Genomic DNA, 13,404 nt, shown 5'->3' on the forward strand with positions numbered 1-13,404 from the left:
CAGCACAATGGGAACAGTTTGTGTTTTCCTCTCCTTTCTTTTACAGTTTATGTGCTACTGGATGGTAGAAGTGAGTTTGATAACTTACTAATTGCCTTCCAGGAGCACAAAGCTGCTGGAACTGTCAGATTTTGTGTATGGAGGAAGGGATTGTACACACCCATTCCCTCCCGCACCCATCAGAACCCATTACTACTTTCGGTATAGTCTAAAGAACTGCTGGTGGGCAGGCGTGGATGTTTTGCTGCCTGTGATTTGTGATTGCTCAATTTCAAACAAATTCAGAATTCTATCCTGATCTGGCAGTCAGGTAGCCAGTTTTCTAGGAGGGAGAAGAAAAAATCTGAATCTCTACTCTGGTTGAATCTGTTGGCATTTCTCTATAAAATAACATGACAGTTAGTGGCTTAGTAAGTTACCAGTGTGTGTAGTCACAACAAAAGACTCTGGACCTTCAGTAAAATGAGTGCTGATTGAAAGACATTGCTTTAAAGCTATGCTCAAGATGGTTTGTAACAGCCAAGCTAGGTTGAACAGGTTGGCATTAAAGCCACTGTGTATTCTGAAGCCTGGGGAGTTGCAGAGTTGGTGGAATTGATAGCTTAAAGCAGTAATATTCTAGCGGTCTCTGCAAGAAAGAAGATTGAATCACCAAAGTAATAGGAGTGTTATTTCATAGCTCTTTGACCCAACCAGACCAATTTTGAGACCCAAAATTACTAAATCCAACAGTTCTCCCCTGATTTAGTATTTCCAGTGGTAATGCTTCAGTTAAACTGAAAGTTGAACATACCTGGGATTTTTTTGTGGGTGGTTTTTTTTTTTTTCAGGTAGGAGCAACTAGTATCTGTTGTGACTAGAATCCATTCTTGTCCCCCTAGTTGATAGTTGTTGTTATGCTTCTAAGTTTGCAAACATTAGCATACAGGAGAAGGGAGAGGCTGACTATCCAGCAATGGCTATTGCAGCTTGCTTCCTGAAATGCCTCAGATAAAGCTTCATGGATTTCCCAAGGATTTCCAAAGTTATTTGATACCTTTTACCAGCTGTACATGTTCTAGGAGCAGTGATGCTAATTATCAGGATGCTAAATGATTCAGTAAACATCAGAACTGCATAAATACTCTGGTGCACAAAACTTCTCTGTGAAACTTCTCAGAAGCTGGATTTTTGAGCACGAAGTTTTGCTTTTCTGAAAACTCTTTAAGAACAATAGCAACAATTGTGGTTCTGGAATTGCATGTGTTTATATGAAGCATTCAAATGGTTACTAATACATACTCTCCCTGTATGAGAAATGAGACTTGTAACTGATTAATTTGTCATCATATATTGAGAATCTTGCGTTAATATTGACTTATTCTATTTTATAGATGAGATGTACCTTGGTTTTGGTCCCAATTGATACCCTAAACTTAATCTGGGGCAGTTTGTACTGAGATATTACAACACTATGCTTTAACTTAGTTCTTCTGCTTGACATTTATCGCAGTCCCCATATCTATTTATGGAAAGAAACTGTAATTGTTCTTCCTCCCCCTGTCCTTTAGGGAAAACAAAACATGCCAATTTAACTTTCACTTGTGTAAGGTGCTCTGTCCCATGACAATTCTAGTGGCTCCTTCTCTGTATCCTGTCAGGTTTGAATAAATTTTCTCAAGCATGTGTAGGACTGTGCTTCTGCATCTGTGCTGTCAGTATCTTCCTGGAATATCCCAGGTTTTCATCTGTCACTTCCTTGGCTTCATTGTGTAGATGGATATTAGTCATCCTGTGGTTAACCCTTTCTCAGCCTAAAGGCTTGCAAATGCTTAGCAAAGCTTTTTCTTGGATCTCTAACTGTGACTTTGCAATCCTTGAGTTTCATCCTGTATTTATTACTCCAGGCCTTCAGGGTCAACTTGTCCTTTATTATTGATAACCTCTCATACTTTTTTTCTTCCTTTTTATTTTTTTTTTCCTGGTGGTAGCTTCTGATATTGTTGCATCATCTAAGCAGTTATCACACATGACTATCCTGTGTTGTGGTCACTGATAGAAATACTTAATACAGAAATTTGTTACAGAAATACTTAATACAGAAATTTGTTACAGAAATACTTAATACAGAAATTTGTTACAGAAATACTTAATACAGAAATTTGTTACAGAAATACTTAATACAGAAATTTGTTACAGAAATACTTAATACAGAAATTTGTTACAGAAATACTTAATACAGAAATTTGTTACAGAAATACTTAATACAGAAATTTGTTACAGAAATACTTAATACAGAAATTTGTTACAGAAATACTTAATACAGAAATTTGTTACAGAAATACTTAATACAGAAATTTAATTCCAAAATTAATCCTTATGAAGCTGTACTAACTGTCCTCCACCCCTATGTTTCCCATTTCAATACAAACAACTAATGAATTTATCTAGTTTCTAGCTTGAAAAAGACCAGTAGAATCATAGAATGGGCTGGAAGAGACCTTTAAAAGATCACCTAGTCCAACCCTCCTGCAATAAGCAGGGATATGGTCAACTAGACCAGGTTGCTCAGGGCCCCATCCAGCCTGACCTTGAATGTTTCCATGGATGGAGCATCTACAACCTCTCTGGGCAACCTGTTCCAGTGTTTCACCACCCTCACTGTAAGAATTACATAGATGTATTCCTTATATCTAGCCTGAATCTACCCTCTTCTAGTTTAAAACCATTACCCTTTGTCCTATTTCAACAGTCTGTCCCCATCTTTCTTATAAGCCCTCTTTAATTACTGAAGGGCTGCAATAAGGTCTCCCCAGAGCCTTCTCTTCTCCAGGCTGAACAACTGCAACTCTCTCAGCCTGTCCTCATAAGGGAGGTGCTCCAGCTCCGATCATCTTCATGTCCCTCCTCTGGACCCGCTTGAGCAGGTCCATGTCCTCCTTATACTGGGGGCCCCGGAGCTGGACACAGCACTGCAGGGGGGGGTCTCACCAGAGCAGAGTGGAGGGGGAGAATCCCCTCCCTCGTCCTGCTGGCCACACTTCTCTTGATGCAGCCCAGGATACAGTTGGCTTTCTGGGCTGTGAGTGCATATTGCTGGGTCATGTTCAGTTTTTCATCCACCAGGACCCCCAAGTCCTTCTCCACAGGGCTGCTCTCAATCCCGTCATCTCCCAGCCTGTATTGATACTGGGGGTTACCCTGACCCATGTGCAGGACCTTGCACTTGGTCTTGCTGAACCAGGTCCCTCTGGATGGCACATCCCTTCCCTCCAGCCTGTTGACCGCACCACACAGCTTGGTGCCGTCAGCAAACTTGCTGAGGGTGCACTCAATCCCACTGTCCATGTCACTGATGAAGATATTAAATAGTCATGGTTGATCTTCTAAGATGGAGGGTAGAGTATGGAACTATTTAAAATTACACTATTGGATTGTATTACCAAGTTTTTAAAAATTCTGTCCTATGTTGTTGTCTATTTTGCAACTGTGTGTTATTGTGTTTATGCACAAGACAACAAATTAAGGCTGTACAGGGAAGCTTGGGTTTTAATACAGTTACATGGAGTTTGTGTACATTTAAACTGCTGATATGAAAAGCTCTTGTTACACTTTGTCAGAGGGGAAGAAAGAGTGAAGGGGAACTTGTGTTTCTGAGCTTCTGCTTTGCAGATACAGCATACCCTCCTTGAGGCTATGCATAAGTAGCTGCCATCCCAAATGTTCTAGATAAAAAGTACTTAATGTCAAACACTTCTCTCAAGTGAACTTTGTAATTATAATTATGAATTACTCAGGTGTTGGCTCTCAGTTTAATAAGCACTCTGTGGTAATAATTGAAATACATGCCTGTGAGTATGACTAGAGCTCTGTGTGGGTTTTGTTTAGAAGTCTAATCAGTGATGTCTGTATGTATCTCAATTGCATTTTAGTATTATTACTGATCACTTGTTCAGCTAATGTGGAGTTAAGAAATAGGTGTTGAGAACATCGGCAGCCCTGAATGTATCTAAACGTAAGACATCTTTCCTCTCAATTCTGTCTTGGTTAAGAGATGCCCTGTGTGTATCTTATAAATCTGCCATTGATATGCAAGTACAGTATTTTGTGTCTTGGACTTCTGATGAGCCCCAAAATATGGGACTTGTGCTCTGGCTTCTTCATGCCTCTCTTCTACCTCAGGCCCTTGCTAGCTGGCATTTGGACAGGCTGGAGCGATGGGCTACGGCCAACTGTATGAGTTTTAATAAGGCCAAATGCTGAGTGCTGCACTTCGGCCACAACAACCCCCAGCAGCGCTACAGGCTTGGGGAGGAGTGGCTGGAGAGCTGCCAGTCAGAGAGGGGCCTGGGGGGGTTGATTGACAGCCGGATGAACATGAGCCAGCAGTGTGCCCAGGTGGCCAAGAAGGCCAATGGTATCCTGGCTTGTATCAGAAATAGCGTGGCCAGCAGGGACAGGGAAGTGATCTTACCCCTGTACTCGGCACTGGTGAGGCCGCACCTCGATGACTGTGTTCAGTTTTGGGCCCCTCACTACAAAAAGGACATTGAATTACTCGAGCGTGTCCAGAGAAGGGCAACGAAGCTGGTGCAGGGTCTGGAGCACAGGTCGTATGAGGATCGGCTGAGGGAACTGGGGTTGTTTAGTCTAGAGAAGAGGAGGCTGAGGGGAGACCTCATCGCCCTCTACAGCTACCTGAAAGGATATTGCAGAGAGCTGGGGATGAGTCTCTTTAACCAAGTGACAAGTGACAGGACAAGAGGGAATGGCCTCAAGTTGCACCGGGGAAGGCTTAGACTGGATATTAGGAAACATTTCTTTACAGAACGGGTTGTTAGGCGTTGGAACGGGCTGCCCAGGGAAGTGGTGGAGTCCCCATCCCTGGAGGTGTTTAAGAGTAAAGTTGACTTAGCGCTGAGGGATATGGTGTAGTTGGGAACTGTCAGTGTTGGGTCGATGGTTGGACTGGATGATCTTCAAGGTCTTTTCCAACCTAGACTATTCTGTGATTCTGTTTAGTGGTGGACTTGGCCGTGTTAGGTTTACGGTTGGACTCGATGTTCTTAAAGGTCTTTTCTAACCTAAATGGTTCTATGAACTGAGTGTCCAGGATATGGAAACGTAATGTTAAGCCAAACTTTTAAGTTTCTGTGTATTCATTTTTGGAGTTTGCGGCTGAAACTATTTCAGGAACACTTAGTTAGCAGACTTTTCTTCACCTGTTTAAGGAATTATGTGATGTTAGAGCACTTAATTTTACCCTCAGTGTTTATAAGTGTTTGGTAACTTATTTCTACATAATATATTCTTAATATAGTAGGAAATGTGAATATATGTAATACTTGTTTTTTGTCTAATAGTGATATTTTCAGTAGATTATTTATTAAGCTTTGACTCTTCTGGGAAGTAAAGTGTTCTTGATAACTTACTGTAATTCTTTCAGTAAATTCCAGTAGAGGCTGTGATTAAGCAGTGATGTGTTAGGTTTTGGTTTCCTTGTGTACGTTTTAAGCATGTGAGTAGTTCCCACTGACTTGGTGGTGGTGGTGGTGCTGAAATCTGTGTTATGGTATACTTACTAACTTCAAAATTTTCATTTCAATGTTTGTAGTTGGTGTATGAATTTTTCCTGAGGTTTTTGGAGAGCCCGGATTTTCAGCCTAGCATTGCAAAGCGATATATTGACCAGAAGTTTGTACAGCAGGTAAGTAGAGAGTTTTCCCACCCCCAGATTTAAAGATCTCTCTCAAGCCTAACTTATCAGATGACTGTAAAGCTAAGGAGATATTAAAGGTTTTGTGTTGACAGAGAGTTAAATTTTAGTTTTTCTAACAGTGGTTTCTGCCAAACACTAAATAAACAGCACATCATACCACACAGGCTATATGTAATTAATAACTTCAGAAACTCTGTTTTGAGGTATCGACCTTAGTGCTTTGCAGTGTAAGATAGTTGTAATTTGTAAATACAAGTTGTGTTTTTAATGATTTGTAGCTTGTTTCCAATCAGATCAACAATATACGGATTAAATTGTTGTTGTGCTTTTATGTTTGGGTTTTTTTCATAGATTTATCATTGGAAAACTTACAGCAAACTTTTTTCCTGTAAAAAGCTCGTGTACTTACTGTACATTAAATGTGTTCCAACATCTGCTGACTTGTGACTAGGTAGTGTCATTCTCTTTACTATTGTCTGTTAACCACAGGAGAATCAAATAAGAAAGTAGATAGGAAAACCATGCTTCACCATGTAAAGTACCCATGAGCAGGAAAGTGAAGTGAGATTTCATTTTAAATATAACTTCTTAAGGAGTTAGGCTGTAGAATACTATAACAATTTTTGTCCAAAGCTAACTCAGTGGGGATTTTTTTACCATGTCAAAATACTTGTTTGTTGAAGAAAAGCTCAGTATCTGAAGAGCGAGTGCTGGCAGGCTATTGCAGTACAGCAATGAAGAATGAAAACATAGATGGACACTTTCCCTCCCAACCTTCAGTAACTGCATTTAATTTCCACTTGTTTGGTTTTAGTGTTCTTGTTTATAGGTGTTTTATTCTGTTTTATTCCCACAAAATTTAGGCCTAAGGCTGCTGCTGAACTATTGGCTGTGGGTATCCAATTTACTAATTGACCCATGGTTCTTAAAAGCCGTGTTGCAGAGTTGCAATTCCTGACATTTCACTTGATCTTTTTCTAGAGTACAAGACAATGGAATGAACAGCTAGCTATATATGGGGAAAAAAAAAAAAGTGGAATAATGATTCTAAGAAATTCCTTCTAAATATAAAAATGAAATGAGCCTGAACAAAGTTCCTCAACAGCTCTTTCCAGCCTTTCTGCTGCTTGGTGTAGACATACCTAAGCTCACAGACCTGGACTGAGCAGTGACGTTACAATGACTGTAGTGACTGCTTGAGCTAAGTTACTAACTTGTTCAGTGCAGGTAGCATTTCTGAATATGCTCTTACTTGGACATGCAGGGGAAAAAAAATTACTAAAGTAATGGTCTGTAATGGGATTAGAATATCTCTTGATGTCTTCAAGTGAGTATGGTCTTGGAAAACTCTAGAAGGAAAAACTGCATGAAAATCTTGCTAGCTTATTGCGGCATTTAGTCTGTATTAGCAGAGAACTGGTTCATAATTACATATCTTATGCTTATTTTGTGACCCCTGCCATATTAAATCATTAATTGTGAAATATCTTGTATAGGAATGTTTCTGCTTAACCTTCAAGACACAGGCAGCTATTTGAGATGAGCAGTACAGGATTTTAATTAAGAAATTGTAAATATCTGACACAAGTCTGATTCATTCTGATCTCTTAAGGACCAAGTGTAAACCACTTACCCGAGTTTTGATAGTCTCATTCTTACAATTTCATTTTCATTTTGGTAGTGTAATAGTTGTTGAAATGGCTTTGTTGTGTACAGACTTTTGAAGGAAATGAAGCTTCTGGGTTTTTTTAACAAATAATCAGCTTTATTGAAAATCTAATTTTGAAAATATCATATTGACATCCAAACAAAATTTTTGGTTAAACTGATTCTAATTTTTCTAATGTAAATTAAAGATAAAACTCAAATTGGTTAGTAACATAACAAAATTTAAGTCTTTCAAAAGTAATAAATTTCAATTTAATTTTTAAAGCTGTTGGAGCTCTTTGATAGTGAAGACCCACGAGAACGTGATTTCCTAAAGACAGTTCTTCATCGAATTTATGGAAAATTCCTTGGTTTAAGAGCATTCATCAGGAAACAGATCAACAACATTTTCCTCAGGTATGCTGCATATGTATGTGTGTTTATGACTAGGTTGAGGAATATTTTTATCTTGCCTTCATGGTTTGGGTCTGCAGTGATTTATTCTTGAAGTAAAAGGCCTGGCTTTGGTCTGTGATCTGGCTTTCAAATATTTGAAACTTATTGAAGGTTATTTCTTTGGAATCTCAGATCTTCTGTTTTGATTTTTTGATGGTTGTGTTTTTTCATAACAGGTTTATATATGAAACGGAGCACTTCAATGGTGTTGCTGAACTTCTTGAGATATTAGGAAGGTATGTTCAATCTGACACAAAATATAAAATGTTATTGTGGGTGTTCACTTCAGCTTTCTTGCTTTGGGAGTGGAGGGAAGGAAGAGGATTATTATAGTGATGAGTGATGAAGTGCAGTCACTTATAATCTAATACTGTCTGGTTTACCATGTGAATATCAAATTAGGATATAGAGTATAAATTGTTCTTTTTCAGTGCAAGTTTTAAAAATGACTGGCAAAATATTTCTCAAGAGTCCTTGTTTGTGAGGAATGTCTACTCTTGCTTATCTTATAGCTGATAGATGACATTCAGAAAATTAATGTTAACTTTTGCCCTTATGCTGAATGAAATGCTTTAATCTTCAGCAGGTTGTTTTCTTTAAATTCTATTCAGGAAAGCCTTGTAAGTGCTAGGGTTTTTTAGTTGTCTTTTTTGACGTTATTTCATTAATTTCATTTTGAACTTTGGAGGGTATTGTGGTAGTATGTTACTGTTTTTCTAAAACTGTCACATATATTTCACAGTAGACAATTTTATAAATATTACTGGTTAGACAGCAAGACTTATTGTAGATGACTTTACTTAATGGAGGTCATGGTAAAAAGACTCATCTAATGAGTATTATTTGACTTTTACTATGGTTCTCTGGTATTTCTACCAAGAGTCTGAACTTGCATGATACCAACACTTTAAAGGTTGTGCATATGTAGAGTTATCTTATGGCTTCAAAATAATCAGGTTTAGAAATTGAATCAGAAATGGAGTGCCTCTTGAATTTACAGAAATTTTTGACTTGCTAAGAAAAAGCTGTTTTTTAATAAAAATAAATCCTGCTTATTCGTGTTTTCAGTATTATCAATGGTTTTGCACTGCCACTGAAAGCAGAACACAAACAGTTCCTTATGAAAGTTCTGATTCCCATGCATACTGCAAAGGGATTAGCTTTGTTTCATGCACAGGTAAGCTTTTGCCTATTTTTGAGTGGTGGGGTTTTTTGTATTTGCATTTGAAACTAATGAAATTTAAAGCAGTATGTGTTGTATCAATATGCCTAGATATTTGCAAAATCAGTCACTTTTTTAAAGATCTGTAAGATCTTATGTCTAAATGTTAATTTTGAGATACTTAGCATATATTAAAAGTGAAAGAGTATAACAGCAAGTCACTCATGTCAGCTGAAGGGGGAAGCTAGTCTTGTCACACTTTAAACTTCATTGAATCCCAGGAGCTTGTGCTGTTACCACTTCCTTTATGTAACCTAAATGCTGTGTATAAAGGAACCTTGAGTATGGCCAGGTACTTATTTCAGAAGTGCTTTTTTTATTACTAAAACCATACCAGTGATGGGGAGGGGAGGAGAATGTTGCATATAAATGGCAGAAATGTATAGTAGGATCAGTGGATCAGCTAGAAATTATGTGGATCCATGACACGCTGTCCGAATGCTGCAGTTCTTCATTTGACTTCCATTCCAGAATTTTATTTGAGGAATAATGTATATCTTTGCCAGACATATGGCACTTGAGTATTGAATACATTTGATGCAAACTTGCAAGTAATTCTGCTGTGGCTAATTAAAAACTTGCTTTGTGAACTTCGGTTACTAATACAGCTCCTTATAGACTAAAGATACAAGGAATTGAGTTTCTAGTTAAAGTGAAAACATTATGACTATGTAGCCTACAAACAGGATCAAGTTAAGAGCTCAGTTAATTCCTAATTCTCATATAAAGTTTTAATTTAATTAAATCACTTGTGTTTGTGGTTTATTGCTATGCAATAGGCTGCTTCATGGAATGAGTCAGTGATAAGAAAGGGACTTGCCAAAGGTATTCTCACTGATAGGTCGGTACAGCACGCTGTCCTTTTCTTCATGATACGTTTAATCTGGTTCATCGGTACCTGAAAGGGTCCTATTAATTCAGCTGTACTGTGTACCAGAAGGTAGCATTTGGTTTGCTGACCAGGCTACTCATCCATCCCTTATAAACCACTAGTGCCACGTGCAGTTTGCACTCTGTGTTTCTGGTTTCGTATTATCCTGAAGGTGTAAACAAGTGTTAAATCTACTCTGCAGTCAGGAGTGGCCTGCTTGCTTTGTTGCTACAGCACAAGTTTAGCCTGCCCTTAAAAGTTGAAGCTGTAAAGCTAAATTAAGTCTTTGTCTTTGAACAATAAAGCATTACTGTACAATATATATAATGGGATTTTATGAGATTAATGTGTGACATTAATTATTTTTTGAATGTACACATATACATCCTTAGCCTAAGGGTAAAAAATAAATTAGACCTTTTGTAATTACAGCATTGTAATTATCTGCTTTGGGGTAACAGATTAAAGAAAACAATGGAAAGGTAGTACTTGAATTCAAGCATCCTAAGTATTGAAATGTACATGTAATGCATGTAAATAATTTTTCTTTGCTTTATATTGTGAGATGAAAAATACTGTGACTTCTTAAAATCAGTCTTAATGGAATCTAGGACTGTAACTACTGTAGTAATAGGATTATTGTATGGTTTCTGTACTGGGCAGAAGAGGTATGGTTGTTTAGTTACTTAGCACATAGTTAAGTAACTAAACAATAAGCAATTATATAACGTCTATCATCACACTTTGGCCTGAGAAGACCCCTGGACAGAAATCACTAGAGGCTGGGAAAGCATGCTGGTGACTTAATCACATTATGCTTCCCCCACTTCATACACTCTTCCACAGGCATTTGTTGTTGGCTATTGCCGGGGACAGGATACTCAGCTGGACAGATGCTGCCTGATCTCTTGTGGCCATGTAATATGTTAAAATTCTTTCACCTGTAGTCTTATCACTGAATGTTGCATGCTGTAGATGTCTAGTACTTCAGCAATGTGTGCTCAGTCAGTCCTGTGTTAAAACTTTTTTTTTTGACTGAAAGTATCACCTTCTTTACTCCAGTATAGATGTTTGAAAATGATAGCTTTGTAATGTTAATACAGGAATTGATGTTGAGACAAATCTGTCTGGATACTGGATCTGAGTTAGGGAAATATCTGTCAAGCTTAAAAGCAATTTTCTTCTAGGATGAAAAAAAGATTTTTGGTATGCAGGAAGTTTTTGTAAGATAGAGCAGGCCTGTATATCTTGCTGCTTTAATTGCTGTTTTGTTTAGTTTGGAAGAATTTAAAATGGCTGCACAGGGGTGGGTTGGGTTGGGTTCCCCCTGCCCCTGTCCCGATCTGAAGTGCTTCCATTATAAGTTGTGATATTTAGTTATGCTGCAATGTCTAAACAGTGTCTGTTTAAACTAAATAATCATATGACTTACATTCTAGCTTGCCTATTGTGTTGTACAGTTCCTGGAAAAAGATACAACTTTAACAGAGCCTGTAAGTGTTTTTCAGTTGAATGTTTTTCTATTTTTAATTTCAACTAAATATTTCAGTGTAACTTCTTAGAATTGTATAGCAGTGTTATCTGTGCTATCTTGATTAATGATCCATAGGCGTTTTTGGAAAAAAAAAAAATTAAATCTGGAACAGTTGTCAAGAAAATTCTGGGTTTGAAAGGGCAGTTATCTCTTAACCTGTGACCAAGATAGAGCACAAATTTAAATAAAAGTTTGAACCACTGATACAGTGGAAATTACCTCATATGAGAAGGCATGTAACTGTATTCCCTCCTGCTAAGGACTAAAATTTCAGTATTTGGTGCTGATGGCTTGTGCCTAGCCACTGCATAAAGCTGAAATATTTTAGGGAATAAACAATCCCAAAATAAAAGTTGGAAAGAATAACCACACTTTATTTAGACAGAAAGAACTCTGAAATTCTAAATGCAGTGTTTCTGTTCTGTCTCTTCAGTTACTGGGGTGCCTGTTGGCAGTTACAATACAGGTGCTCCAGGCATCGGTGCCTTTTGGCAGACTGAACCTCCCATGATGTGTATTGACAGCTTGGCTAAAAAGGGGTTTGCAGTGCTTCATGCAAGGGCTTTGGCAGTGCCCGTAAAGCAGCATGCAGGCTCAGGGCAGTGCAGCAGCTCATGGGGATGCAGACTGATGTCAGACCAGCTAGGACAGAAACTGGGTTTAGTTGGACAATCAGAAATCTTTCCGTTAGGAGGTGTATGTTGGTATTTGAATACTTTATCCCTTTTTTTGACAGAAAATGAAGAGCTTATGCAAAATCTAGATTTTTCTGTAAAGGAAAAAGATAAACCACTTTGTGGAAATAATGTAGATCTTCACTGGCCTTTCAGTGGATCCTTGTTTTCTGCACAGCCACTTAAGTATTGGCGTTCCTCATCAGAGGACAAATTATTCTGTAGGTGGTGGAAGGGGGTCGACTCGACTGTCTGTAAATTTGGTGGAAGCATCTTCTTTTCCCCTCTACTGCAGTGTTGCCAGCTACACCAGTCAATAAGCTTAACTTGTTGGATTGGGCAAGCAGAAAGGAATTGCGTAAGCCTTACTCCTTAAGCCAAGAGGTAAAGCAACCCAGGCATTTTGACAGTTAAAGTTGACATGCGAGCAGAAAATGTGTAGTATTGCATAAAAACCTGCAAGGTTGAATGAAGTGACGATGTGACAAAGTCAGAACTTCCTGATAGGAATTTACAGAACTGTGATGCAGGATCCAAGCCCGAACTTTGAAGTGAAGAAGGCAGGGCTTTTGGAGAAGGAGTGCCATAGTGCAGCTCTGAGACTTCATCTGGACTATAGTATATACAATTCTGATTGCCTCTTAATCAGTAATGATGAATTCAGAATGGAGAGGATACAAGAACTCACTGCAGAGTTACTGCCTGTGCTTGCTTTGGTCATTACTCTGAGCGTATAGTAAAATTGGCTTTATAAAGGAGTAAAAGTTAATAAGATGATAAGAAGTGAAGCTTTAAGAAACTTCCTGAAATGCTTGAAAAGTAAATATTAAAATTTGGGGCAACTGCTGAGATAACGTTTGAAATTTTTTTGGCTTTAGGTCAAGTTATATTTAAAGAACTCCATCAGAAGGCTGTCTTCATGAGTACCTTACTGTTATTTTTCTGGCAGGAATTGTCACTCAGGGTCAATTTAGAGGACATTCAATCTGAGCTCTTGTAACTATGGTAGTCAGCCTTAGGTCAGTCCTGATGTTTGCAGAGCTGACAAGAAGAGTTTGTTACCTAACCCTGCTAAGTGCAATGGCCTTTACATTTAGGAAGTCAGGCTAAACATGCAGTCCTTGTAGGTAGGTAAGTGTTTTCTAGCAGGTGCTTACTATTGCAAGTCACTTCATGGGAAGTTTGTGGCTTGGGGAAAAATATTAGTCTTAAGAGTTTTGTGTAGTAAGAGCAGCAAGATTTCAGATCTGCATTCGTGTTGACTATATCTTTGAATAAAATCTTTGAACATAAATGTGCATG

At 38.3% G+C, this 13,404-nt stretch overlaps 1 protein-coding gene across 2 annotated transcripts in view; it reads left to right on the plus strand.

Moving 5' to 3' along the window:
• The window catches only part of PPP2R5A (protein phosphatase 2 regulatory subunit B'alpha), a 47,852-nt gene that overhangs the window by 26,832 nt on the left and 7,616 nt on the right, over positions 1–13,404 (plus strand). The window contains exons 4-8 of one of the 2 annotated variants that reach the window (XM_074863665.1): positions 5,594–5,686; positions 7,632–7,762; positions 7,978–8,037; positions 8,870–8,978; positions 11,334–11,387. In XM_074863665.1, the coding sequence (XP_074719766.1) occupies positions 5,594–5,686; positions 7,632–7,762; positions 7,978–8,037; positions 8,870–8,978; positions 11,334–11,387 (447 nt within the window). The remainder of the gene's footprint in view (positions 1–5,593; positions 5,687–7,631; positions 7,763–7,977; positions 8,038–8,869; positions 8,979–11,333; positions 11,388–13,404) is intronic. The other variant, XM_074863666.1, reaches the window with a different exon arrangement.

Source organism: Strix uralensis, chromosome 3 (assembly GCF_047716275.1).
Source record: "Strix uralensis isolate ZFMK-TIS-50842 chromosome 3, bStrUra1, whole genome shotgun sequence".
Classification (NCBI taxonomy): domain Eukaryota; kingdom Metazoa; phylum Chordata; class Aves; order Strigiformes; family Strigidae; genus Strix; species Strix uralensis.